We start from the raw sequence: 26,140 nt of genomic DNA, 5'->3' as shown, positions 1-26,140 counted from the left end.
GGCCGGCAGCTCCCTGCGGTCCCCGGGAGGAGGCCAGGCCGGGACTCTGGCCCGGTGCAGGGAGCCGCACTGCATCCTGGGCCCGGCCCTGTTGGGTTTCCTTAGCGACCCCGTGCCTCTTTCCTTAATTACTAACAGGTAGGGGCCATGGGGCGGGGAGGCCCTTGCGGAACTGGGTGCACGTGTACCACCTAACTTCGTTATTTCCTGTCCTAGTCTGAGGTGAAAGGGCGGGAATTAGAAGGCAGCCGTGCAAACGTCTGTAGTTTTTGCAGCAGGGCAGCGTTTTCCTCATTGGTGCTGTGTGTGTGTGTGTGTGTGTGTGTGTGTGTGTGTGCGTGGCAGTCTGAAGGTCTTTTCCAGTTCTCTTTCCTTTTTCTTTTTTTTCCCTTTCTTTTTTGTCATAGTTGGGGTTGAAGCTCATTTCTGGGTCTGTCTTTCTCTTATGTTACTTTATTACTTTATTAACTTCGTTGTGGTACTGAAGTTTGGATCTAAGGCTTTCACACGGAGCTGCATCCCCAGCCCTTTTTAATTTTTTTTTTAAATGTTGAGACAGGGTCTCCCTGAGCCACTCAGTTGCCCAGGCTGGGCTTGAATTGTGATCCTCCTGCCACAGCCTCCCAGAGAGCTGGGCTTACAGGCATCTGCCGCCAGGCTTCACTGCTTATTTTTCTGAGTCTCCTTTTCTCCTCTGGAAGATGTGATCCATGCATTGTGTGGATGTTCCCAGGGTCTAGAGATTGCATCTCTGCCTCTAGGGAAAGTGAGCATTAGCCAGACTCCCAGTAATCCTGCCTGTGGGGTGAACAGATAATGGAGTGGCTGGAAACTGCTGCGACTGATGTAGCTATTTCTCCTGGGTGTGGATCTAAAGGAAATGAAATCACTGTGTCCAGCAGACATCTATGGGCCCCTGTTCCTTTCAGTGCTGTGAACAGCCAAGATGTGGGAACAAATGCGGGTCCATCAGCAGATGAATGAATTTTAAAAATATATGGTGAATGTGCATCATGGAATACTATGCAGACTTCAAAAAGAAAGAAACCCCGTCCTTTGGTACAACATGGAAGGAACTGAAGGACGTTATGCTAAGTGACATGAACTAGGCACAGAAAGACACATACTGCACCATGGCATGCCAATGTGGAATTGTAAAAAGTTCTTCCCATAGAGAGAAGCCCCACATAGGGAGGAAGGGTACAGAGTCTCGGGGTGGGGAACAATGTGCAGCCTGTTGCTGCACAGGGCCGGGCAGGTGTTTTCTGGGGTCAAGGTGGGTGATGAATATGCAGTGAGCACTGGGCCTGGAGTTCAGTGTGAGCACACCGAGATAGCCTCAAACACACACACACACACACACACACGTACATGCACATGCATCTGCACACAGAACAGCCAGGCACACAAACCCAGCCGGGTACCTCTGCATACTTAGACACACACACACACAAATCCACAAGTAATGCAGTCACACAAGTCACACGGCACAGCTGTGCACACCAGACCACACCTACCTGGTTACATGGATGCACACACACTACCACACACTTACACATGGGCACACATGTCAGACCATCATACATCTTTTACCCACACACAAACTACCATATGCGTAATGCACGAGTAATGAACACACGCACTACCAAGCACACTTACAGGTGGACACGAACACCAGCCACACTGCACGTAGCTCCTCACAGAACGTACACACGCCACCGTTCACGGGCGCAGATGCGCATGCACATGCCACATGCATCGCCATGTGCAGACTGCTACACAGGACCACACACATAAGCAGCTGCACGTTTGTGCATAGACACACACCATTCACACACAGCCATCATGTGCAGGTGCCAATGCACAGTGCACACGCTGCACACCATTTGCAGCTATGATGTGCACATACTACACGCCTCCATACCTGCACATGCACACGCCAACCTCATACACACACACGGGTAACACACACAACCACGGACATCCATGGAGACACCCCACACTCCACGTGCACACACAGTCATTACAGACAGCTGCACATATAACACACACAACCACATACACCTACATATGTGGATGCACACACACACCCCTCCTCTGCCCACAAACTCACTCCAAGTAAGCCACACACTGCTGTGCACGTAAACGACTCCAAACATGAGGCTGCATTTGTCCTGATGATGAAAGACCAGGAGAGAAGACGCTGGGTGGTGACAGATTCCTCGTCCTGTGGGTTTCCACGAGAGTTTTCCTCCCTTAAAATATGTAATGTGTTTTGCGGGGTTCTTTAATGTTTCTCTAAAAAGTGGGTTTGGCTTTTCGGAAAAGTCGCTAATATAGAGGAAGCCTTTATTTACTGTGGTTTTTCCTCCTCCTATGTATGAGAAGTCTAAGTGCTTGGGGACCTGGTTTCTTTAGACCTAGTATCTTAATTTAAGGTGTGGACATGCATATTCAGAAAGAGAATCGAAATCATCTCACATGGTGGATTTCAGAGAGCTACGCACCTCGCAAAACCAGAATAAAATAGGCCTTTTCATCCTCAGATGTTTTTAAATTCGCTTATATTTGCCTTGTTTCTAACTTGGCTCTCTTTTCTTCCCTTTTAGAGGGCAATTTCGATTTATCAGATGCACTCGGTGAGTAATGATTTAGGACTTTAAAAAAATACCTGGGGGCACTTTTCCCTGAATGTAGGACACGTCAGGTGTGATCAAAACATGCGGTGAATTTTAAAATATTTCTAAGAATTATTGCAGTAAAAGACACATGACCATAAGCCCATATACTCATTTTAAACATGCTTACCTGCCATCCGTGCAGTCGTATTCAGCTCCCTCCACCGGCTCCGGGGAGACCCTCCCACCTCTGTCTCCTCCTCTAAGGGCTGCAGGCGGCCCTGGGCTGCGCCCCGTTGCTCCCGCCTCTGCCTCCGTCTCCACGAGGCTTCTCCTCTGTGTCTGCGTCTCCTCCTCTGTCTCTCATGAGGATGCTGCCGTTGGGTTCAGGAGGCTGAGGCAGGACGGTCTCATTTCCAGATCCTCCTCTACCTCCCTCTACCTCCCCTGCTGCATATGAGCTCGCGCTCCGAGGTTCTGGGAGGACGCGCATTTCGGGCGATGCTCTTCACTCCTCGCCTGCAATGTTGCTTTTTAGAGGTGTCTGGGCTCTGGTGCACAGGCCTCTGAGCCGAAACACTGAGCTCAGGGGTGGGGTTTCGCCCGGCGATCCGCCTGGGGCCGACGGTGGAAACAGGTGCTGCCTGTGGGCCGGGGCGGGCTGGGCCTCGCCCCCTGCTGCTCTGCATTTCCCTTCTCAGGCCGGCCGCCTGGCCGACTTTTCCTGACCAGGCCGACTTTTCCTGACCAAATCGTCTTTTCTCTTCAGACGAAGGCAAGAAAACCACGGCAGCCCCGAAGAAGCCCCCTGGTGGTAAGAACCCGGCTCCCCGGCTGTTACAGAGAGAGAAGAAATCACGCTGGCCTGCCCCGTCTTCTATGAAAGAAAGAGTTGGGGTCAGGAGATGACATGGACAGCAGGAATGGCCGAGGGCAACACGTGAACTGTGCTGTAAAATCAGCACTCTCTGCTGGGGACCAGGGCCCTCCGCCCCCCAAAATGGATGATGGTGGTTTTGAGAAATACTTTTGGATTGTTTTGAGACTCTCCCCATCATGCTGTGATGGCATGTTCATTTTCTGGGAGGAAAACAGTATTTGCAACTGAGACCCCCACCAAACCCCATAGAATCTGTGTGGAAACTTCTATGTCATTCTACAGTTTGTTGTCCATGTTGATGTACTGCTGTGCTCCCCTTTCCGATGCTGGTACAGCATTTTTGGCACATGCGACTTAAAGGAGGACAGGTTTCCTAGGTTCATGGTCTCGAGGGTTCAGTCCCTGGGCGGCTGCTCCACGTGACCCACCCAGACACTCCCCCCAAAACGTGCTTTACTGACCTCCCAATATCACGCAAGGCAATCAGTTTGAAGTTGGGAATAGGGGCGCGTAATGGAGCTGTCCAAGTGACACGTCTGAAATGTGTGAAGTAGTTTGCAGGCAAAAAGTTAACCTCAGCACTGTCTGCGTCCTCACAGCCTCACTGCCTAGAGAGGTAATTGCTCTAGTTAGTCATGAGGCTCTGCCACTGATGGTTCCTCTTGTGACGCCAAGGATGGCGTCTCTCGCTCCTGCTTGAACGCAGCATCTTTGAATGATGACCTGATTGTGCACACAAGTAGAGTGGACCCCTGACTTACGAACTTAATCCGTTCCCAAGGGCTGGTTGTAACTCAAGTTAGTCAGTGAAGGCTCAGCTTCTCCACACAGCCTTCAGAGTCTCTCTCCTGCACACAGGCAGAGCTCAGCGTCCTTAGAGAGACGCTGGCCCAGGATTTCTCAGTGAACCCCACACGGGAGAGGACACTGTCCTGTTCCTTCCAGAGCTCTTTAGGGTTGTCTGTATGTGAGACCATCTGGAAGCACAAGTGGCCAGCATTTGGGTCGTAACTCAAGACTTTGGTTGTAAGTTAAAACTAAAATTCTAGTTGCAACCCAAGCTGTTTGTATGTCAGGCCGGCTGTAACTTGAGGGTCCATTGTATTGCTTGACAAGTACTTGCTGAAAACTTGAACTCATTCTCTGAAATATTGGGCAGAGCTGTGTATTTCTACATGCAACTCACAGTAGTGTAGCGCCTCCTGCTGGCTGAATGTATAACCAATTATTTTTGGTGCCGTGGAACCCAAATCTTAGCATAATTTTCCGCCACCTCTTGCGGATCTCAGATTTGTGGTTGACCTGGGCACGGGATTATAATAAGACGGGGAATCAATGGAAAAGATTATCTTTGAGCACGTGGGAATTCCAACTTGCTGTGGGTGATACAACTGATTCGTGAATGTTCTTGTTGTTTTTGGTCTCTTACGCTTTTCGTCAGAGAGAAAGATGACCTAAAAGTGGTCAGAGATTTGGCTTTTCTAAGGAGATGCCAGCCGGGCCACATTCAGAAAGGCCATCGGGGTTGAGGGGACCCTGGATTGTCCTGCTGTCTGTCACAAGCCCCTTCCCTTCTCTTTTTCACAAAATATTTGGTGTTGACCACCCGTTTTGCTCTTTCAGGGGGTGACTTTTCCTTAGAAGACGCTCTCGGCGGCGGAGGAGACCGTGAGTATCTCTTAACACTCCTCGTGGCCCCGATCTTTGATGGTTCCTAAAAACAGCTCATCTTTTGTTCAGTGGAAATGTCTGTCGCGGAGACCAGTGGGATCTCAGTGGTGGCGATTGCTCTTGGGATTTTTGGTGTTGATTCATTCTTCTTTGCCTTCTACCAGCGTGCCTGGTTTTATTTCAGGGCTCTTAGGGCCCCTGGCGCGGTGGAAGGCAGTGGGGAGCGTGCTCGGCAGGGCTGGCTTCTCGGTGTGGTCCGCGTGGCTTCCACACGGGCTGCCACGTTACCTTCAGCCACGGCTGCCTCCATCTTGAAATTCTCCATCCAGTTTGTTCCGTGGGTTTTGCCATTTCCTGTTACCCCAGACCCCGTACCTTTTGTGGCTGCTTTGGATGCCTGCTGTAGCATCTGTGGAAAGCGCTCGACGTTAAGGACTGCTGCGGTCGGGAGGTGGTGGAAGGAACTGGCAGGTGGCTGAGCAGGGCCACCCTGAGGAAGAACCGAGCACCCGCCTGGAAACTGATGTTTTCCGTTCTGAATGGCAAACCGACCGCCCCCTCCCACTGAAGCCCTTTTCTGTTCACAAACAGCTGACCCAGCACCACCTAAACGGCCCCAGCCAAAGCCCAATCCGAAGCCGGACCAGCCAGGATCCTCTGGTGAGTGCAGCCCCGAGCCCGTGGGTCACTTGGCATTTCCAGAATCCACGACACCCAGGTTCTGCTGAGGTCCTGTGCAGACGCACACGCGCTTGCTGGTGACTGTCCCGGTCGATCACCCCACCTGCAGGTTGTGGGAGGCCCATTTGCAGAGTGATGCTTTTGTGTGTGCGTGTGTGCGTGTTGGGGGGGGTTCACCTTGGATTGTCCGCTTACCCATTTGCCTTGGAAGACTTGATGGAACCTTGATGGAAATGGAAATGCGAGACTCAAACGCACAGGTGAGGTGGAGAAATCCTGGGACCTACGCAGGACCTACTTCGGCTTTTCAGCCCGTTTGCTGGCAGTGCTTCAGATGGCCTTCGGATGCGTCACACTGTCATTCAACACACACTCTTTTCTCTCCCGAATGAGGGCTCAAACTTCAGAGTTTGAGGACTCTGCTGTTTACGTGTTTGCTGCAGTTTTAACAAAAAAGTATCAGTGTTTTCTACAGTGTGTGGACATTGTCAAGTATATTTGTATTTATGATAGACCCAGAGTAATTGTACACGATTTGGGGTATAGAGTGGAGTTTTGTTTTGTTTTGTTCTGTACCAGGGATTGAACTCAGGACCTTGCACTTGTGAGGCAGGTGTGGTGCCATTGAGCTAAATCCCCAGCCCTAGGAGTGGGCTTTTGATAGCTGTCTGTGTTGTATACTGATCAGGTCAGGAGAGTCACTATCTCCATTCGCTCCTACATTTATCTACTTCCTCCTTTTTTTTTTTTTTTTTTTGAGACAGAGTCTCACCTTGTAGTTCAGTCTGGCTCTGAACTGACTGTGTAGCCCAGGCTGGTCTTAAACTTGTGGAGATCCTCCTGCCTCAGCCTCCCGAGTGCTGGGATGACGGGTGTGCACCACCACACCCGGGTAAAAACATCAGTGTTTTGTTCATGTTGTCGTTGTGTATTTCGCTTGCCAGTGCACACTCCCTTGTGCCACTGGGGTATGTGCCATGTGACTTTTAATGGTCATCGTATGCCGCGTACGTAGTGTGACCTGCTCTGCTGCGGGGTCTGTCTTTAACAGTGAAAATGCTATGATTTCTGTGATATTTTCAAATTGGAAATTTTTTTTTGTTTTGTTTTGGTACTGGGGATCGAACTCGGGTCCTTGCGCTTGCACAGCAGGCGGCGAAACCACTGAGCTACATCCCCGGCCCTTAAGATTGGAAATTACAAAGCAAATTTAAGCCACCTTCTTACTCAGCTACACCTCTTTTGAGTATTTTCCTAAAAGAGTTAAAGGCATCATATCACAGGGATCTACGCACATCCGTGTTTATGGCAGCACAACTCACAATAGCTACATCTTGGAAGCAGCCTCTGTGTCCCTCAAGAGATGAGTGAATAAGGAAAAAGTGGTGTTTACACACCGTGGAGTACTACTCTGCCACGAAGAAGGATAAACTTGAGTCCTTTGTAGGAAAATGGATGCACCTGGAGACCAGGACGCTCGCTAAGTGCAATAAATCAGTCACAAAAGCTTAAGGATTTCATGGCTTCTCTTCTATGAGAAAACCAAAGAATAAATAAAGAGCAGAATAAAAGAGAGATGACAGGAAGTAGGCAGGTAGATTTTGTGTGCCTACAACTACCTTCATAGTCTTAGATTTTTCTTCCAAATTCTCTCCAAATTGTTCCAGTTCGTCTACCTCCTGCTGTGTAGGTAGGTGGGTATTCTTTTCTTCTGGTGAGTTCCAACGGTGGTTAGGTTGTCTTAGAAAACCTTCGTCCAATAGTGCCTACGGATTAAGTCGTGATTATCTTGGTATCCTATCTTCAGCTCAGAAATTAAAATTAACAAAACAAAACAGCCAAGCGCTGTGGTGCACGCCGGTCATCCCAGTGCTCAGGAGGCTGAGGCAGGAGGACCATGTCAAGTTCGAGCCCAGCCCAGGCTACATGATGAGCTCAAGCCCAGCCTGAATTACACAGGGAGGCCCTGTCTCACAACAAAAAAGAAAAAGAATTACACAAGACATTTTGGTACATCAGTGCATGGATACAAACCATGCCGGCCATTTGTTACAAAAATGCTTTCCCACTTTATTCTCTCTTTTGAAAATCTGAAACAATACTTTTTTGACCAGAGACGCTTGCAGTTGTTCCTTCAGTGAGTCGTCTTATGCTTGGGTGGCTTTTCTACATTTCTTTTCTGTGTGGTTTTTATTTTTCTCCTTTTAACTAGTGAATCATTGTGTGGTTGATTTTCTTCTCACTTTGGGGAAAATAATAAAATCTTGTTTTCTATTTTCACTGAAGTTGTTTACAATTGTGAATTGATTTACAGGTTATGGACATCTTGACAAAAACCATTTTCTGTTCTGCTCATTTCTTTATACATATTTCCAAGCTATTTATTCTGCTGCTTTTATTTATCTGAGTATTTTTTTTTTAATGTTCAACATGTTTATTACTTTAATATGGAAGGGCTTTTTATACGTTTTCCCCAATGTCCATCCTCAGGAGGAACATGCATTAAATTCTTTTGGGTTTCTCTTCATTTCTTAGCTTTTCTGAAGAGATAATCGCATTACACACAATTTTTTAAAAGTTTCCTCCTTGCCCATATTTACATTTTCTCTTTACAATGTAGTCGTATTTTTGTTGTCTTGGTTTAGCTAGAAAACTTAGGGCCGAGCAGGGAGGGGTGTTTTTCATTCCTGAATTTAAGGCAAAGACCAAAGAGATTCATTTTTACACAAAAGAAATTCTCTTTTTAAAAAAAGGCAGATCAGGAACTTGGCCAGATCTTTCTTTCTTTTCTCTCTCTCTCTTTTCTTTTAGATCAGTACATAAGGCCTTCTCCCTGAACTACATCCCGAGCCTTTTTTGTTTGTTTTGTTGTATTTTTTATTTTGACATCAGGCCTTGCAAAATCATTACATTGCGGGCTTGAACTTGAGATACTCCTGTCTCAGCCTCCCAGAGTGATGAGATTACAAGCGTGCACCACTAAATACTAAAGTATCTTTGTATTCTAATTCACTTTCTCAAGCAGGAAAAAAAATATGTTTCATCAGGGGGATGGAGGTCATCAATAAAGATGGCCATCTCATTGTTTTACTTTTTATTCACAAATGTGGACAGGTTATATAAAAGGCTGAATTTCCATGAAATAGCTCCTTGCTTTTTTGCGAGTAGACTCTACTTAGGCATGACAGGTGATGATAAATTGAGAGATTTGTGCTTGCTTCGGCAGCACATATACTAAAATGTAAACTGATAGATTATTTTGATGTTTATCAGCTAGCTACTGCTGCATAACAAAACACTTCCAGCCTATTATTTCTAATGGCTCTGGTTTGGACTTAATGATCTAGGCTTCTAATTGCACTCATCAGAAAAATCACTGTATATTTTCAGTTCCTTTTTGTGTTCTCTTTCCCAGGGTTATTTGAGAGCTTTTGGTAAAACTAAATTTATGAGTTTTGGAACAACAGGAGAGTTAGTTTTACAGGTTGTGTATCTCTTCTCTGAAAGGCGGGTGACCAGATGTTTTTCGTATTTGAATTTTGTCTTAAACTCTGGAGTATTTGTGCACACAGTGGGGTTTCTTGGGAATGAGAGCCACGTCTGGACGTGAAGTTTGCATGTGTCTCACACACACCTTGGACCCATAACCTGTGGGTCATTGTGTGCAATATTTTTTGGTGTGCCTATGTTTTGGTTGTGACCCATTACTTGTGGTTCCACGTTGTCACACAAAACGTTTCAGACTTTGCAGCACTCTGGATTTCGGGTTTTTAGATTAAGGACGCTCAGCTTGTGGTTGTATCTTCCATAACGAAGTACCACAGTTGTGTCTGTCCCCATCTATGTGTGATTCGAATGGAATTTTTCCTTCACATGGAGACTTGCAGAATCCCCACCCCTCCAGCGGTTCCAGAATGGCCAGTCATGCTGTATTTTTCTTTTGTAGGTGGATTTTCAGATTCTGACCTGAAGGATGTGGCAGGCGGAGAAGGTAGCGTAATCCCTTCTGTTTTTATTCTGCCCGTCCTTTAATACATCCACCTGTTGGGAATGGCCACCGTCAGCTCTATGAGACCATGGGGTCTACACCCTCATTCCTGCACCAGACCACAATTCAATGCGTGAATGTCTCCTAGGTAGCTCAGTCATTTGTAGGGACTTTCAAGGATACAGAAAGCATAGCTGGCTCCCTGAGAGAAGACGGAAGGATTCAGGAGGCTCCTGAATATGGAGGGATGGAAGTTTTCTGCTACATTGGCTGACCTCAGGCATCTCCTGATTCATGCTCCCATTTAGTGTAACAGGCAGTACAGAAGCAGCGCAGCTGCGTAACATGCAAACCCAGTGTAGACAGAACGGTGACCCAGAAGCTGACTGGTGGACATTGTGCAAACAAACTCCCTGAAAGTCACACAGTATTATGGTCCACATGGTGAATCCCTGCACTGGGCCCTGCAGAAGTCTGTTGTTAAGGACACAGCATTGCAAATCCTGTCTTCCTATGCTGGTGTTCAACACAAGAAGAAACCAAAAGAAGCTGTGATCCTGTGTCTTTTAGCTATGGGGACAGTGCTCATGGGCAGGCCCCAGAGGTAAAGGTCCGGTGCCTTGCATCTCGCTGGTGGCCAACTTAGGAGATGGGCAGGTAGGTCTGGTAATGCCATGCTGTCTTCAGGTTGTACTTGGAACAGTTTTTAGCCTCAGGCAAGGGCTCGGTGAGCTCCATGACATCTGCCATCTTCCCCATGACCGAGACAGGAGACCAACTCCCCGATGCCCCTCAGGAAGTGCCTGGGTCATTACCACACTGCAGGGGACCCAAGGGGGATCTGGTCTGGTGCTGCCGTGGGTAGTGACAGGACAAAGTTGGGGAACACGCAGTCAGCAATCGGAGGGGATGCTGTGTTAGTCTACTTCCTGTCTCTAGCAATGCCTGAGATGGTCAGCTTGTGAAAAGGTATACTTTGGCTCATGGTCTTGGAAGTTTCTGTCCATGACTAGTGGCCAGTGTGAAGCAGCACATGTTGGAGAGAATGAAGGGTAAAATAAAAACCTCCCAACTCCTGGCCAGGAAGTGAGAAAAAGAGAAAGAGGAAGAGGATGATATTGGGGTCCCAATATAGCCGCTGAGGCCACGCCCACAGTGACATCACTTCCTCCCACTAGGCCACACCCCTTAAAGGTTCCACTGCCTCCCTCCGTGACACCATGGGCTGGGGCCTGGGCCACCAACACGTGAGCTTGGAGGGTCATCGAAGCCCCAGACTGCAGCGGGTCAACCCGTGGAGATTGGAATAGCTTCATCCACTCATGCCCATCCTGTTGGTGTATCTTCCTGCAGACCCTTGCTATGTAATTTGTCTTTCCCAACAGAAATCTTCACGGTGCCATTGGTCAACGGTCTTGGTCTTGTCTTGCAGGAAGTAGAGACGGACATGGTGGTGGGAGCCCCAGGAAGGAGGGAGAGAGCCAAGATGGTATGTTTGCGGGTGTATTGTGGGTGGTGGCCGCCATCTTTGTTTGTATCTCTCCCGCATGCTGTTGAGCTGGAGGTGGAATTCCACTGGGGAGACCTCTGTGATGGGTCTGGTTGATTGGGAGCTTGGTGCTAGAGCCCTTTCCCAGGGTGTGGGAGGTGCTGTGTCCCCTGCCCAGCACTGCAAAGAGAAGAAAGAGAAGGGTAGGGAAGGGAAGCGATGGGAACATGGCCATTGCTTTGTGGCCTCCATGTCACACATGCTCGGGTGCAATCGCTGGAGATGTTGTCTGTCCAACACGTAGAAGGGAAGCAGGTGCCGCCAGCTGGCTTGGCCACTTTTTCTGTTAGCCAAAAAAGAAATAATTATACCTGTGTATATTTAATTTATTTAGTTGACAGGTAGTAATTGCACATGTCACGGGGTGCAGAGTAATAATTCAGTACCTACATGTGCTGAGCCAGGATCGCCTCGGGGAAGTTAGCCTTTCCTTGTCCTTAAGTGTTCGTGATTTCCTTGTGCTGGGAACCCTGAAGTTCTGTCTTCCAGTTCTTTCTCTTTGTTTTTGTTTAGAATATGTCCATATTTTATTGATTTACATTTTAATGTTATTAATTTTCTTTAAAATTAAGTTTATTGGTACATTTCAGGTATACAGTATAATGATGTTCATCACTGGCATCTGTACCTTTACATGACGTATCTTGGTTCTTATTTTTCCCCTTTCCCCTGCCCTCCCTTCACCCCCTCCACCCCTCCCTATTTACAAAGGCTTTGTTTCCATTTTTTCCTTTTCTCATATTTTTTCCTTTCCCTTCTTTCCTTTCCTCTACTCCTCCCACTTCCCCTTTACCTTTACCCCTTTTCTTCCTATTTCACATTATCTATTATGTGAAAATCAGTGTGGAGATACCTCAAAGAACTAGGACTAGAAGTCCCGTTTGACCCAGCTATTCCCCTGCCGGGGATCTTCCCCAAAGAATTAAAAGAATCATACCACAGCGATCTATGTGCACCCATGTTTATAGCGGCACAGTTTGTAATAGCTAAAGCTTGGAAGCAGTGCAATTGCCCATCAAGTGGAGACTGGATAAGGAAAATGTGTTGTTTAAAATATACACTGAGTCCTACTCTCTTGCAGTTCTTATATAATGAGCTGTCATGAGCTATGCTCAGTGTATGGGGAAGCTTTCTATCCCTGCATGAAGGATATCAGTCCTTTTGCTCATGTGTCACATGGGACCTTTCTCTTTTTCTGAAGCACTAGAGAAGAATGTTTTAAGAAATTCCTTTTATTAACTGTAAAATAGAAGCCAGCTGTGGTGATGCACACCTGTCATCCCAGCGCTCTGGGAGGCTGAGGCAGGAGGGTGACATGTTCAAGCCCAGCCTGAACAACTCTGAGAGGTCCCTTCTCACCGTGGGAAATGGAAAAGCAGAAAGGGGAGGCGCTGGGGGTGTCGTTCCTTGCGAAGGCCCTGCGTTCAGTCCCTAGTGCCGCAAAGGCATCGGGGAAGGAATCAGTGGGGAAGCCCACGGCTGGCAGTGCCAAGATGCAGCGAGCTTCGCTGAAACCGAGACCCTTCTCAGAGGCCGCTTGCAGTTGGGCCTCTCGGTTGGGGACAGATCCTCCAACACGCGTGCTGCAGCCGCTGCCTGGCCCAGCCCCGGCCCTGGGTCTGACTGTGGCTCCCGTGATCCGTGCAGAGCAGCCCCAAGGTGTGATTCCCGGCATCATCGGGGCCGTCGTGGTGGCCGTGGCTGGAGCGATCTCCAGCTTTGTCGCATACCAGAGGAAGAAGTGGTGCTTCAGAGAAAACGGTGAGCCGCGTCGCTTTCTGTGCCCGGCAGGCTGAGCATTGTGCTTTCCTTAAAAAGTGGCAGCGTGTCTCAAGCGCCACGGCGAACAGCTCCCGAAGCCACTGAGCCCCCGGGTCGAGTCTGCGCTTCTGGCTTCCGGCCAAGCGGTGCTTTGCCGTGTTGCGTTGCGTAGACTTTAGCCGGTTACTGCCTTCTGCAGCACGGGGTTTCCCCTCCACACCCGGGGGATGAGGGCCCGAGGGGAAGTGTGAGTGACAGTACCCGGCGGGCTCTGGTTGAGAAAGATTTTTAGGCTGAAGGGACACATGCCCCCGTATGCCCCAGAATCCTCCCGGGCGGTGCACGCTCTCCTCCCAGAGTCCTGGCCGCGTCCCGCAGCAGCTCTGGGGTCCTCTTTGCCGAGGGCTTCACCAGGTGTGGTCACCAACACGGTGACTGCTCTGCCGGGCGCCGTCCAGCGGAAAGGCAGCTCGGAAACACACGGCGCTGTGTCCTCCTCCACCCGAGTCACCGCAGCTGGCACCGTGCGACTCCCGGCTCCTCCCCAAGGTCAGGATGACCGGGAAAGGTCACCGTTCTGAGTCCACTCGGGACATCGAGGCAGCCGGGATGGCGCAGCTAAAGACCCCCAGGAAGGAGGACTCCAGAGCTGCTGCGGACAGCGGCCAGGACGGCGGGAGGAGGGTGTGCACGGCCGGGGGGGATTTGAGGGGATTCGTGACAGCGTGTGTTTTACTGTAAGATTTGTAATTTAAACATCCACCATATTTTTTGATCAGTGCATCTATGTTGTAGGATATCTGTCGAGATGAAAAGCCTGGAAATCCGCTAGCAGAGAGGGAGTGCAGGAGATACTACCTTTTGCAAGCCAGTCATTGTTACTATAAACTGACAATCTATGTCCTTAGGGTGAGAGATCTCTATTTTGTTCTCTCCACCCGGGAGAATTAAGATAAAAACCCAGGTAGGCAGATTTCCCTTTCCTGGTAGCGGAGAATACCAGCCGGGACTGAGTAGCTTCTTGCATGAGATACAGAACTGAAGAAGGAACTCAGAGAGTGACAAGTTTGTGGGCCTGGCTCTGTGTGCGGGACCTCAGGCGCCTCATGTTCCGAAGGTCCCCTGTTAATTGGGGGTTTCCAGGAGTCAGGGCACCCTGGTCTTGTGAGCACAGCGGATGTGATGCTCACCCATCTCCCCACTGGTCTCTTCGGTCTTGTCTGGATTCTTTTGTGGCTCCCCAGTGTGGAGCCCTGTTGTCTGGCGCAAACACCCCGAACCCAGACTCTTCATGTTTGCTGAAGTCCACGTTGTAGCCGTGCCCTGGTGCACACAGCTCCTCGTGAGCTTAAGTCTGTGTTCATACTTGGACCGTATTGATCTCAGACTCGGCTTTCTGAGGGATCTAGGAGATGCTGGGAGACTGGGAAGCACGCCAGGGAAGACAGATTTGTTTTGTTTGAAGCAGTGCCTCGTTCTATGGTTCAGGCTGGCCTTGACCTCAGTATGTAGCCCAAGCTGGCCTCAGACACAGAGATCCTCCTGCCTCAGCCTCCAGAGTGCTGGGATGACAGGAGGGCACCACCACACCAACGTTGGAAACAGTGTTGTGCAAATCCTTAGTTAAGCCAAATTGATTCCAGGGTCTTACGTTACCTCACGAGGGCTTTCTGAGTGCTCTGGACCCACACTGCGATGAAGTCAAGAGTCGGAGGAGGCTTGGGTTCACCAGAAGTTTGGAGCTAGCGATGCAGCAAGGGCAGAAACAGTCGTTTCCGCCTGCACCCGCCTGCTCTGGGGGACGCAGCATCCGTAGGAGGTGGGGGCTTCGTGGAGAGAAGTCCGGTGTGATTTTCCGAATTTGCAAACCTCCTGTCCGTGCGATGGCAGGGATTCTTAGCCCGGTCCTTTTAGCCGCAAATTTTCCGCAGGTTTTTACCCTCTGATCTTGGGGTGGCTCCTGGTTTTGTGGGGAGCGGGCGTCACCATCTAGGCTCTCTGTAGATGTGCAGAAAGCACTGGAGAATAGCAGCGAGGAAAGTAAGACGTGGTTAGCAGGAAGCCGACTGGAAGGGTTGCTGGAGGAGTCGCGTCCTGCCGGAAGACGCCCTCTCTGCTTGCCCTCGAGCTGCCGGCCGGATTTGGGGTTTCCTCGCTCCTTGCGCGGAGCCGGGGGGGGGGGGGGCGTGGGAAGGGAAGGAAGGGAAAAAGTGACCAAGCAAGGATTGAAGGAAGAAAGGGAAAGGGAAGGAAGGACAGAAGGAAGAAAGGGAAGCTAGAAAGAGGGCGGGAGAAGCGAGGGTCGCCATCTCCTGGCCCAGGGCCCCGAAACTTGCGTCCCCGCCGGTATCGAGGCCCAGCGTCTTCGCGCCTGCTGCTGTCCGTGGCTTCCCCGCCGCTGGCCGTGCGTGCGTCCGTGCGTGCATCCATGTGTGCGTCTGTGCGTGCGTCCGTGCGTGCATCCGTGCGTGCGTCCGTGCATCCCCGCTGGGCATCGAGGCCGAGTGTCTGTCGCCCCTGCTGCTGGCCGTGGCTTCTGTGCCACTGTCGGTGCGCGAGTGCATGCGTGAGTGCGTGCGTCTGTGCCTGCATCTGTGCGTCCGTGCATCCCCGCCGTCCGGGCTCGGGTCCTGCCCGGCCCTGCAGCCTCTGCAGCCTCCCCTGCTGCCTGCGTGGCCCCTCTGCCTTCCACCCTTTTCCCTCCATTTCCCCTCCCCTTTTCCTTCCTTCGGCATGCTTTCCCTTGGTCTCCCTCCCTGCGCCCCTCGCCTTCTGCCTCCTTCCCGGGCGACCTCTCCCCTCTGACCCTTGCCCCCTGACCCCGGCCGCCGCTCCTGCCCTGGACTCCTCCCGCCCGGCCTTTCTCACTCCTTGTCCTTTGTCTGCCCTTTCCAGATGCCGTGCACACCTAGGCTGTCAGTGTCCGGAGCCCCGGCCGCCAGGTTCCTGTCCCGAGCCACGCCGAGCAGCCCCTCGGCCCCTCCTCGGTCCCTCCCTCCCTCCCTCCCTCCCTCCTTCCTGGGACAGGCTCTTGCTGATTTGCTGAATTGCCCGGGCTGGGCTCAATCTTGCGATCCTCCTGCCTCAGCCTCCTGAGAGCAGCTAGGATGGCGGAGGGTGTGCACCCCCCAGCTGGCTTTCCCCTCCGTGATAGGCAGAATTCAGGAAGCTCCAGAAAACTAACAGCAGTGCACATCCTCCTGAGAAACTCGGGGCGCGTGGCTTCCACGGACTCGAGGTGTCCCAGGCCAGGCCGAGTTCGGGTCCGAGGCTCCGAACCCCGGGGAGCGTCTTGTCCTTAACCCTGTGCTTGCTCACCTTGAGTTTTTAGGAGCCACTTCTCACTCGTTCCCTACGGAGCAGCGGCTTCTGATCTTCTCTCCCTGCTTTTCCCAAACGGTTCGATGCATGCATGGCCAGAAAGGGCCAGCGGAGCTCGCTCGCTCGCAGGGCTGGCTCCCGACTCCCGGCCTCGGTGCTTGAGGGTCGTCCGCAGTGCGTGCATCGGGTTCCGCGGCCGGCGGCACCTGTGTCCTTCTGCCCCTGCCTGCTCGGCTCACTGGCCTGCTTCGCTTTGCTTCTGTGTCCTCCAGGCCGTCAGAAGGGCTTTCCTTGCTCCGAGCTGGGACACGCGGTGCCCAGTAAACGCGTGCTCTCTCCCTCCGAGGCGCCTGGAGGCAGCGTGGCTCTGGGGCTTGTTCTAACAGCGAAAGAAAATCACGGAAATGCGTTGTTTCTTCTTTTCTTTTCTCTTTTCTTGTCTTTTCTTTCCTTTTCTTTTCTTTTTTGCCATCCTGCGGGTCGGATACGTGGCCTTGTGCACGTTTGGCAGTTGTTCTCCCCAGCCCACCTAAGTTGAATTTTTCAGAGGCCCTGTGCTTGGTCTTTTGAGGGTTTTTTGTTTTTTGTTTTTTGAGGCAGGATCTCGCTCTGTAGCCCAGGCTGGCCTCAGACTCACAGCGATCCTCCTGCCTCAGCCTCCTGAGTGCTGGGATACAGGTGTGTGTCATCCCGCCAACTGATCTTTCAAGTTTTGAGCCCCAAGCCGACCGGAGTGCGGTGGACAGTTCCCCCTGGGGAATCTCTTCTCCCCTTCAGGGGTCCGTGGTGTAGGAACTTTAGCCCCAAATGGCCCCCTTATACTCAGTGATTTCCAATGGACTGTTTTTCTCCCTTTAGTGTGTTTACCCCTTAAATCTGGAGTTCACGGCCCAGTTAGAAGATTTGTGCTGCTTTTTTTTGGTGGGGAGAAACGATTGTCTTCTGAAGTGAGGGCAAGTTGAGAAGCCAGTCCCCCGATAATTGCCTATAAAATGTGTCCCATGGGAACAACGTACCCCCTCCCCTGCAGGCAGCACGATGGGCCATCTTGGTCAGCCCTCTTAACATGTTGACATGGCTCTCTGGATGTTCCCTTCTTGGAGTATTTCTCTTTATCTGTCCATCTGTCTGTCTGTCTCCCTGTCCATATAGTCTACCTATCCATCCATTTATGCACTCCTGTATCTGCATATACATGCAGCTCTCCATGGATTCACACACCCTTCATCTACCCACCCACCTATCTGTAAAATCTATTTAGTGCCCCATGTATCCAACCCTGTCCATCTTTCTGTCCATCTGTGTATGCATCCATGCATCCCTCCTTCCATCCACCTACCTATCCCCACTCTCAACAGATAGTTCTATCTATGTATTCACCTGTTTCCCTTCATCCACCTACCTGTATGATTTGTCTGTGTATCTATCTGTTCACCCATCTACCTCTCCATGCATCATCTATCAATCTTGTCCATATCTGTCTGTCTGTCTATCTATCTATCCATCTATGTTTCTATCACCTGTCTATTCATGTATGCATCCATGTATCTCTCATCTATCTAACAACGTTGGCTTCTTAACACGGGTATCATTTAGTGGCTCGGGAAGGTCGTTGCGGATCATTGTATTCTTTTAATACTCAGTACAATGCTTTTTCTAGTCCCATAAGTAAACTTTTATGCTCTGCACTGTATACATTTCTTCAAGACATTTTAACCACAGACCTTGCAGTTTTGTGACCATTAAAGTTGAGCGCACAAGGGAGACAGATTGCCTCTACGTGATGAGCTTGGTAGTGAGGGGGAGGAGTTTTCTTTCCTGCTGAGGCTCTTGTGTTCATTTACAACAATGCAGAAAAGAAATAAATACATTTCATCTGTGAGTGTCTTGTGCATTTTGGATTCTGCTGGTGTGCCACGTAGTGGGAAGAGAGGGTAAACTGAGGACATTTGAGGGATGCTTTACTCGTTTTCTTCATTGCTGAGACAGATTAGCCAACAGCCCCATCTCACAGGAAGAAGGGTTTATTTTGCTCGCAGTTTGTAGAAGGTTCAGTCCCTGGTTGGCTGCTCCAAGGCAGGAACATCATGGCATGGTGGACAGGCGTGGAGGAGGAAAGATGCTCACATCATGGTGACCAGGAAGGGGAGACAGACAGAGACAGAGACTGACTCATGGTTCTCATGGTCTCAGAGGGTTCAGTCCATGGTTGGCTGCTCCAGTGGTCTCAGAGGGTTCAGTCCATGGTCAGCTGCTCCAAGCAGGAACACCATGGCTGATGAGCGTGGAGTCCAGGAAGCAGAGAGAGATGGGAGGAGCCAGGAAGGAAGAAGATGAACACTTCCGGGTCAAATCCCCTCAATGAGCCACCTCTTCAAGCAGGCCCCAGCCCCTAACAGCAGGTCAGCTACAGTCCCCCAATATCCAGTCCCCTTCCGGAGATCTTCCATAGGATCGCATGAGGGTTAGGGTGACATTTAGATGTAAACCATCACAGAGGGGACAGTGATATCCTCATAGAGGCATGTTTGGAAAAATTAATAGAAATTTAGAGATAGCAATGAGACAGACTGCAGAGAAACACAGGAGGAATGAACGGGTGGGCTGGGGTCATCTCTGGCTGTGTGCTCCATCTTCTGATGAGCAGCGAAGTTCTCAGTGGTTTGTGTTTTTTGTCCCTGTTCCAAAGTCAACATTCGGGGGCCAGTGAGTAGGAAGGCAGAGGCAGGATAACTTCAGCCCAGGGATACTCAGTAACAGCTGGGTGTGGTGGTGCCCACTTGTAATTCCAGCAACTGGGGAGGCAGAGGCAGGAGGATTGCCATGAGTTCGAAGTCAGCCTGGGCTACACAGTGAGACCCTCTCTCCTCCCTGCACCCCAAAATAAGGAAAGAAAACGACCATTAAGGTAGCAGAGAGAGAGCACCTTTCTAGGCTCTGGCTGGGGCCTCATCTGAGATGCCATGTGTGTGTTTGGGGTGAGCCCGGGGAGTCCAGGAAATCAGGCCCTTGTTTGCCCCAAGCGATGCCCCTGATTTGCCTCTGAGACTTCTGCCCTTGTGTGATGTACAATGCTTGCGACCAGAAATGCATGGGGTTTTCAGAATGTTTTTTCCACGTGGGGATATTTGCATCGATTTAACCCATGAGGAAAAACCCAGCTCTGAAATGGCTCAATACCCCCGCAAGTTCTGAGCGTCCTGCGTGCCAGCCCAAAAAGTTCCAAGCTTGGAGCATTTTGGGGTGAAGAGGAGAAGGCAGCTGCCGGTGATAAAAAGGCAAATAAAGCTTTGGGGATCTCCTGGATCGAGGTCTCCCCGTGGGTGGGCGAACACCAGCGAGGCGTTGCCTGTGAGTGTCGCGGTGCGTGTTGGACACACACACACACACACACACACACACACACACACAGACAGACACGGTGTCTGGGGGTGCAGATTCGAATCCTGACACTCAACCAACCATCGCCTTAGACCCAGCCAACCCAGAATGTGTTTGGGGGCATTGGAGGCTGGGTTGCCTGCCGTATTGGGGTATTTTCTTCTCATTTGCAGCAGAACAAGGTGAAGTGAACTTGGAGAATTGTCAGACGACCAGCACAGAGCCACCCGGTAAGAAGGGCATGGGGACTCTGGCTGTCGGGAGCCAGGATCATTATTATTATTGTTGTTGTTATTTTTATTGCTACTGTTTTTACTGGTACTAGGGATGGAACCCAGGGTCTTTGCACTGAGCTACATCCTCAGCCATTTCTCTTTTTCTTTTTTCTTTCAAATTATCAGTGTTTGGAGGCACTCGGTAGAAATTATGCATAATCCACTCTTTAAGCCTCTGCTCATCAAACTTCCGAGTGGTGTTCAGCGAGTGGGTAGGAAATCATCCCAGGCTGGCGTGCATTAAGAACTTAAAAATGTCCCTTTTTGGAAATACAGCTTATTGTCAAGTTCTGTTCAGTCCTCCTGCTGCCAGGTACGCTAGAGACTGGCAAAGCAAAGCAAAACAGTAACAATGTGTCTACAATACCTGTTGAACAGAGATGCATTTTTATTTTTATTTTTATGTTTTTTGGTATCAGGGATCGAACTCGGGTCCTTGCGCTTGCGCAGCAGGCGCCGAAACCACTGAGCTAAATCCCCGGCCAGAGATGCATGTTTAAATGAAATTTTGAAATAACTGGAGTTCTAGAACTAGAACTCTGAGGAAGTTAGTGTCTGCTGGGTTATGCATTCGAAATGACTCTTTAAAATCGTCTTATTTATTCATTATTTTAGATTAGGAGTCCATGTGTCCAGCACGCAATGCCTGCATTTCTCTTGTGGAGTTGGTGCGTGGAGAGAACACATTTTAGTTTTAATTCCTTCCTTCATCCACTTTCCGTTCCTTCACCACGCCTGGACACCCCTCGCTTGGTAAATGCTTGGGGTGTGCATTTGATAAGTGGGGAAACGGGGATCATGTTCTCCTCTCTGCACCCCCACAGTGCAACAAACGCTTTTGGAGAAGTAGAAGCTGCCCTCCAACCACAAGCGGTTGGCAGCAAGGCGATGACACGGCCTCGGTCTCCCCAGCAAGTCACCTGCGGGACCGGGAGAGGCCCCATCCTGTCCCTGGAGCCTTCTGCTGCCCCGGGGTGCCCACGTGCGCAGCTCCATGCAGGAGGGGACGCGTTGTCCAAGCAGAGCTCAGCTTCCCATCCAGAGCCCGCGGGGGCTTCCTGTGGCATTGTGCAAACAGCAGCCCCGACCCGGGACCCCAACCCCGACCCAGGACCTGGCCCTGCACAGCTCCGGCCCCGATTTACAGATTCCCTGCTTGTGAAACCTGCACCGTGCATTGGCCGGGGTGAAACAGCGGGGTGGAACCTGCCCTGTGTCCACTCCGTGCTGCTCTCGCTGGGTGACGGCACTGGGGTTTCCACGGCGGGCTAATAAAGACAAATCCAAAACCAGGTGCTTTTTATGAACGCGTCATGCCGGGGAAGGGGTTGGCGGGCAGGGTGGGCTTTACGGAAGGCTGTAGAGATGAGTTCTTATTTGTACGTTTTCGTTCCTGTGCAGCCGCTCAGACAGGGCTGGGCGTCTCCCCCGAGAAGGCATCCACGTTCTCCCCTGCACCCGGATACTCCCAGGTTCTCCAGATTCTCCCTTCGGTGCAGATACGCCCCGTGTTCAGATGCTCCACGCGTCCAGAAACTCTCCAGGGCCAGATACTCCCCGGATTCAGATGCTCTCCTGCACCCAGGGCTCCCTCGCACCCAGATACTCTGCCACATTCAGATACTCCCCTGTCTCTAGATAGTCCTGAATCCAGATGATCCTCCATATCCAGATGCTCTACCGCCCATATTTTCTCCCCCTCCGTATATTCCTCTGCGTCAGGAGACTGCCTGCCTTCACCCAGGTATGCTCTGTACCCAGATGTGCTCTCCCACACAGATACTCCTCTGCACCAGATACCCGCTGCCTTCAGGTACTCCCCTACCACTAGATGCTCCTGCACCCAGATATCTGCAGCATCCAGCTTGTCTCTTCCATCCAGATGCTCCTTGTATTCAGATACTCCGTGCCTTAGATACTCACTGGACACAGGTGTGTCCTTCCACCCAGATACTTCTCTGCCTCAAGATACTTTTCTGGGCTGTGACACTCCCCTGGACCCAGCAACTCCCACATCCAGATACTCCTGCGTGTCTAGATAGTCACTGAGTCCAGGGGATTCTCTGTATCTAGATACTCCCTCTGCACCCAGATTCTCTCTTCCATACAGATACTCTTCTGCATCAGATACTCCCCTGTATATGTTCCTCTTCATTCAGATACCTCCTGTGGGCAGGTTGTCTCCGACCCAGGTACGCCCTGTATTCAGGTACTCCAGGCATCTAGATACCCCCTGGACACAGATACTCCCTTGCACCAGATTCTCCCCTGTATCTAGACACTGCCAGTCCTGGACACTTCCGAATGTGGACACTCCCTGTAAGGAGATACTCCCCACAGCGAGGTACCCTTCTTCATCAAGGTACTCCCGCAACGAGGTTCTCCCTGCACCCAGCCCCACCTCTGTATCCCGCTGTGTCTGTATGCGGATTCTCCTCTGCATGTCAGTACCCTGCACCTCTGGGTGCTCCTGTGAGTCTAGGTCCTCGGCCATCTCCAGATGCTTCCCTGAGTGTGGAGACTCCCTGCAGCCCGGCACCTCTCTAATAGATCCAGCCGCTTCATTCTCTCGGTGTCCATGGTGACGGGACTGGTGAGCAGGGTGGATTGTTTCTCCTGGTCCCTGGTCAGTGCTGCTGCCCAGCGCCAGAGAGATTTTATCCACGTACTCTCTGCCCGTGTGACGATGACGCCTCACTCGCAAAGCACGGGTGCTTGATGTGCCTTGCTATGCACCTGTATGTGTATGCGTGCACGTGTGTGTGTGTGTGCGAGTGTGTGTGAACAAAACCAGCCTTTCCACTGAGCCCTATCCCCAGCATTTTGCTTTGACACAGGGTCTCCCTGAGTCACTAAGTTGTTCACACCAGGCTCAGACCGGCAATCCTCCTGCCTCAGCCTCCCAGAGAGCTAGAATAAATTTGGCATCATTTAAAAGACAGACGCTTCTAAGAAGAATCCTGAACTGGCTGCTGCTCACACTCATTCCTCTCCAGTGGGCTGGGCGGTGAGGAAATGCTGGCTGCTCACCTGAAGGGCTCCTGGGATGCATGGCTGTTGGAGGTGCCTGTCCCCGGGGTGTGCAGTGGAACCCTGACTCCCTGCACGCTCCGCCCCACAACGACCCAGCATGGCCAGGCGTCCGACACCAGCACCTACATCAGGGGTCGACCAGCAGCCTGAGCCTGAGCAGCATCCCTGGGCCCTGGTAACCACAGCGGGAGGTACTGTGCACGGTCACTCCTGGACTCATCGGGGCCGCCTGGGGGCTGACTCTGCACGCTGGGGTGCTGCTGGGTCACGATTTTTGAAAGTGCACACAACTTTTTTTGTTTTGTTTTGGGGTGGGTTTTTTTGACGTTCTGTGAATACCACTGGCAATTTTATAAGCATCAGAATGATTCAGATGCAGACTGGGGTGGTGGTGCGTACCCGTGCTCCGGGCACTCTGGTAGGCTGAGGCAGGAGGATCCCAGGCTGCGGCCCTGCCTGAGCAACTCGGTGACTTAGCGAGAACCGGTCTCAAAATAAAAATAAATACAAGTAAGTAAGTAAATAAGTAAATGGATGCCCGTCGTCGTAGAGCTGTTCACTTTGCATAGGGATTCAACACAATGTCGCCACCTGCTCAGCCTGTTTCTGCTATTCTGCTTGCTGCCCAGTGAGGCATTTATGGACTGTATAGTATCTATTTGAAATACTGGGGGTCGAACTCGGGGCCTTTGCACGTGATCTCCTTTCTTTTCATGCTGTCATTGTATTACATTCTCCTCTCTCTCTCTCTCTGTCATTCTTTTTAGAATCTTTCTATGAGAGAAAAGTATTCGATTTGACTTTCCAAGTCTGACTTATCTCTTCTGATGTGACAGTCTCCATTTCTATTTCCCTGCAAAAATCTCATGATTTCGCTGTTTATTCGCACGTCCACACACGCATGCCCGGGGACATCGCCTTACACCCCAGGCGCACACACAGGTGTAGCCACACAAGTGTTGCCAAGCTGTGCCTGGGGCCCGAGGCTGAGCATCAACAGCGTGGGCCACCCTGGCAGGGTGGAGAGGGGAGACGCAGCCAGAGGCCCACGTTCGTCCTGCCCGGAGGGTTCACACGGAGGAGGCGGCGGCTGCGGGGGTGCCGGAAGGCCCTCACGCTCCTCCGCGTACGCGCTTTCTCTGTTCCTCTTTACCGCGCCTAGTTTTTCCTTCTGAGCAGGAAGATGTCCCAGTGAAACACTTTGTCCTAATGCAGATCCTGTCTGGAGAAAATGTTAAAAAATAAACGTGCCCCTGGGACCCAGGCCGCTGTGGGCCCCGTGCTGGTGGAGGGGAACCGTGGGCTCCGCCTCGCACAGCGGGCTCTTCAGCCTCCCGAGGCGGCAGCTCCACGCGCCGGCTGCACCGTGAGCTCCGGGCCTTGCACCTCCGCCTTCGGCTGGCTCCTCTGCACCCCGAGTGCCGCCCACAGCTCGGATCTCCCAGTTCTCATCGCGCAGGCCCCCGGGACGCGTCCGCTCCCACGCGTGAGTCCTGTGCACACTCACTCAGGCGTGCTTCGGGTCCCCTCTGCTCGCCTGGCCGACAGCGCTGCGTACTACACCTCCTGCTCCCAATGTCTCCCGAATGTCTCGCCTCCCAGCCCCGGCCGTCAGGTCTCCGGCGCGTGCGTTTGGGGGCGCACACAGCTCAGGTGCATAAGTCCCGCCGTGCACGGTGCCTCCAGAGCTCAGCCTGTTCCTGCTCGCCTCTCACCCGCATCTCCCTCGCCCTCTTCCTGCTACCTCTGCAACCCTCGCGGCGTCCCCATGTTCTGCAGAAACCCCCGGTGACATTGTCTGGCTTCGTACCGTGGCCCTCCCTCTCTTCTCTGTAAACACCCTTTTGTTCCTTGTCCTTGGACACCTGGCATCCGGCACCCGGTGGACCTTGAAGAGCAGGTGTACCTGCAATGTTTGTCGATTGACTGCGTGAACTCACTCCATAGGGCACACAGGGAGAGGGAGCAGAAACCCTGAAATTCAGCAGCCCGGGGCCGCGGATGGTCTCTAACTCTAAGGCGGCTGCACTGAAAGCCACAGAGAGCCGGTTTTGTCCAATTCCCTCGCACCCCTGGCCGTCCCTCTTTGGGGTGTGCCTCGCACTGCTCTCCGGAGCTGAGCGGAGGCCTTGGGTGGAGAGCTGGTCTCTGCGGTCAGTTTGTGGCCGCAGAAGCCAAGGCTGCAGTGGATGTTTGTCTGCTCCTCTCTGGCCGAGCTGGGCGTCCTTGCCACTGTGCCGCTCTGCACTGCAGCTGGGCCTGGGGTTCCCCGAGCCCCCGACTCCGCAGGGGCCGCAGCTCCACCCCCACCGGGGCAGACTTTCCCGCCCACGCCCACACCCACGCCCAGCGCCCCAGGCTGCTCCTTGGCTCCGGGTCAGCAGCCCACGCCCCGTCCCATCCTCCAGGCCTCCCGAGAGGCCAGAGGCTCAGCGCTGGCCAGCACCTCCCCTGGCCACGGCTCGGGCTGCGGCGCAGCCCCAGTCCAGCCCCGACTCCCTCTGCTGCTGTAGGCGTTGGGAGCCGCCCTGTTCATCCTTTCCACCTCCACGCCTGCCCGGCCCTCCTGCCAAGCCTGGAAGCAGCAGTCAAAAGCGGGGCGGGCGTGTGGCCGGGTCTGGCCGGCTGCTGGGCTGGGACTCCGGGCAGGCGTTGCAGACGGAAGCCTGACATGGACCCGCACTGGGGACTCTCCTGCCTCAGCCTCCTGTGTCTCCTGACGCTGGCCCCAGGTGAGAGTTGTCTTGCTGTGGGAGGAAATGCGGCGTGGCTGTGAGTCTCTCTGAGCTCCCAACAAATCCCTTCCAGCTGGGTGTGGCGGTAGCAGGCTGGGATCCCCACACACACGGGCTTGGGGAGGAGGCAGGACAGAGCACACCACCGGGGGCAGCGGGGGACAGCAGAGGACAGACCAGTTTGGAGGCTGAGGACGGATTCCGCGGGGAGAAGTGTTCGCCAACAGCACTTAGGAACCGGCTGCGT

At 52.0% G+C, this 26,140-nt stretch overlaps 2 protein-coding genes across 6 annotated transcripts in view; both read left to right on the top strand.

Moving 5' to 3' along the window:
• Positions 1-21,417, top strand: part of Cd99 (CD99 molecule (Xg blood group)) — a 30,295-nt gene extending 8,878 nt beyond the window's left edge. Inside the window, exons 2-10 of one of the 3 annotated variants that reach the window (XM_004867320.4) lie at positions 2,610-2,639; positions 3,388-3,432; positions 5,122-5,166; positions 5,761-5,829; positions 9,797-9,841; positions 11,271-11,327; positions 13,035-13,148; positions 20,024-20,080; positions 20,950-21,417. In XM_004867320.4, the coding sequence (XP_004867377.1) occupies positions 2,610-2,639; positions 3,388-3,432; positions 5,122-5,166; positions 5,761-5,829; positions 9,797-9,841; positions 11,271-11,327; positions 13,035-13,148; positions 20,024-20,080; positions 20,950-20,975 (488 nt within the window). In that variant the 3' untranslated portion in view covers positions 20,976-21,417. Of the gene's footprint in view, positions 1-2,609; positions 2,640-3,387; positions 3,433-5,121; positions 5,167-5,760; positions 5,830-9,796; positions 9,842-11,270; positions 11,328-13,034; positions 13,149-16,043; positions 18,352-20,023; positions 20,081-20,949 lie in introns of those variants that run through there. The other 2 variants (XM_021246367.2, XM_004867321.4) reach the window with 2 other exon arrangements.
• A 3,857-nt stretch (positions 21,418-25,274) lies between these two features.
• The window catches only part of Xg (Xg glycoprotein (Xg blood group)), a 41,971-nt gene continuing 41,105 nt past the window's right edge, over positions 25,275-26,140 (top strand). Inside the window, exon 1 of one of the 3 annotated variants that reach the window (XM_087209952.1) lies at positions 25,275-25,890. In XM_087209952.1, coding sequence (XP_087066078.1) covers positions 25,830-25,890 — 61 coding nt within the window. In that variant the 5' untranslated portion in view covers positions 25,275-25,829. The remainder of the gene's footprint in view (positions 25,891-26,140) is intronic. The other 2 variants (XM_013066474.3, XM_013066475.3) reach the window with 2 other exon arrangements.

The sequence above is a fragment of the Heterocephalus glaber genome, unplaced genomic scaffold (assembly GCF_053883595.1).
Source record: "Heterocephalus glaber isolate CG9 unplaced genomic scaffold, H.glaber_assembly_v1.0 deba00001072, whole genome shotgun sequence".
Lineage (NCBI taxonomy): Eukaryota > Metazoa > Chordata > Mammalia > Rodentia > Bathyergidae > Heterocephalus > Heterocephalus glaber.
This window is presented reverse-complemented; position numbering and strand designations above follow the sequence as displayed.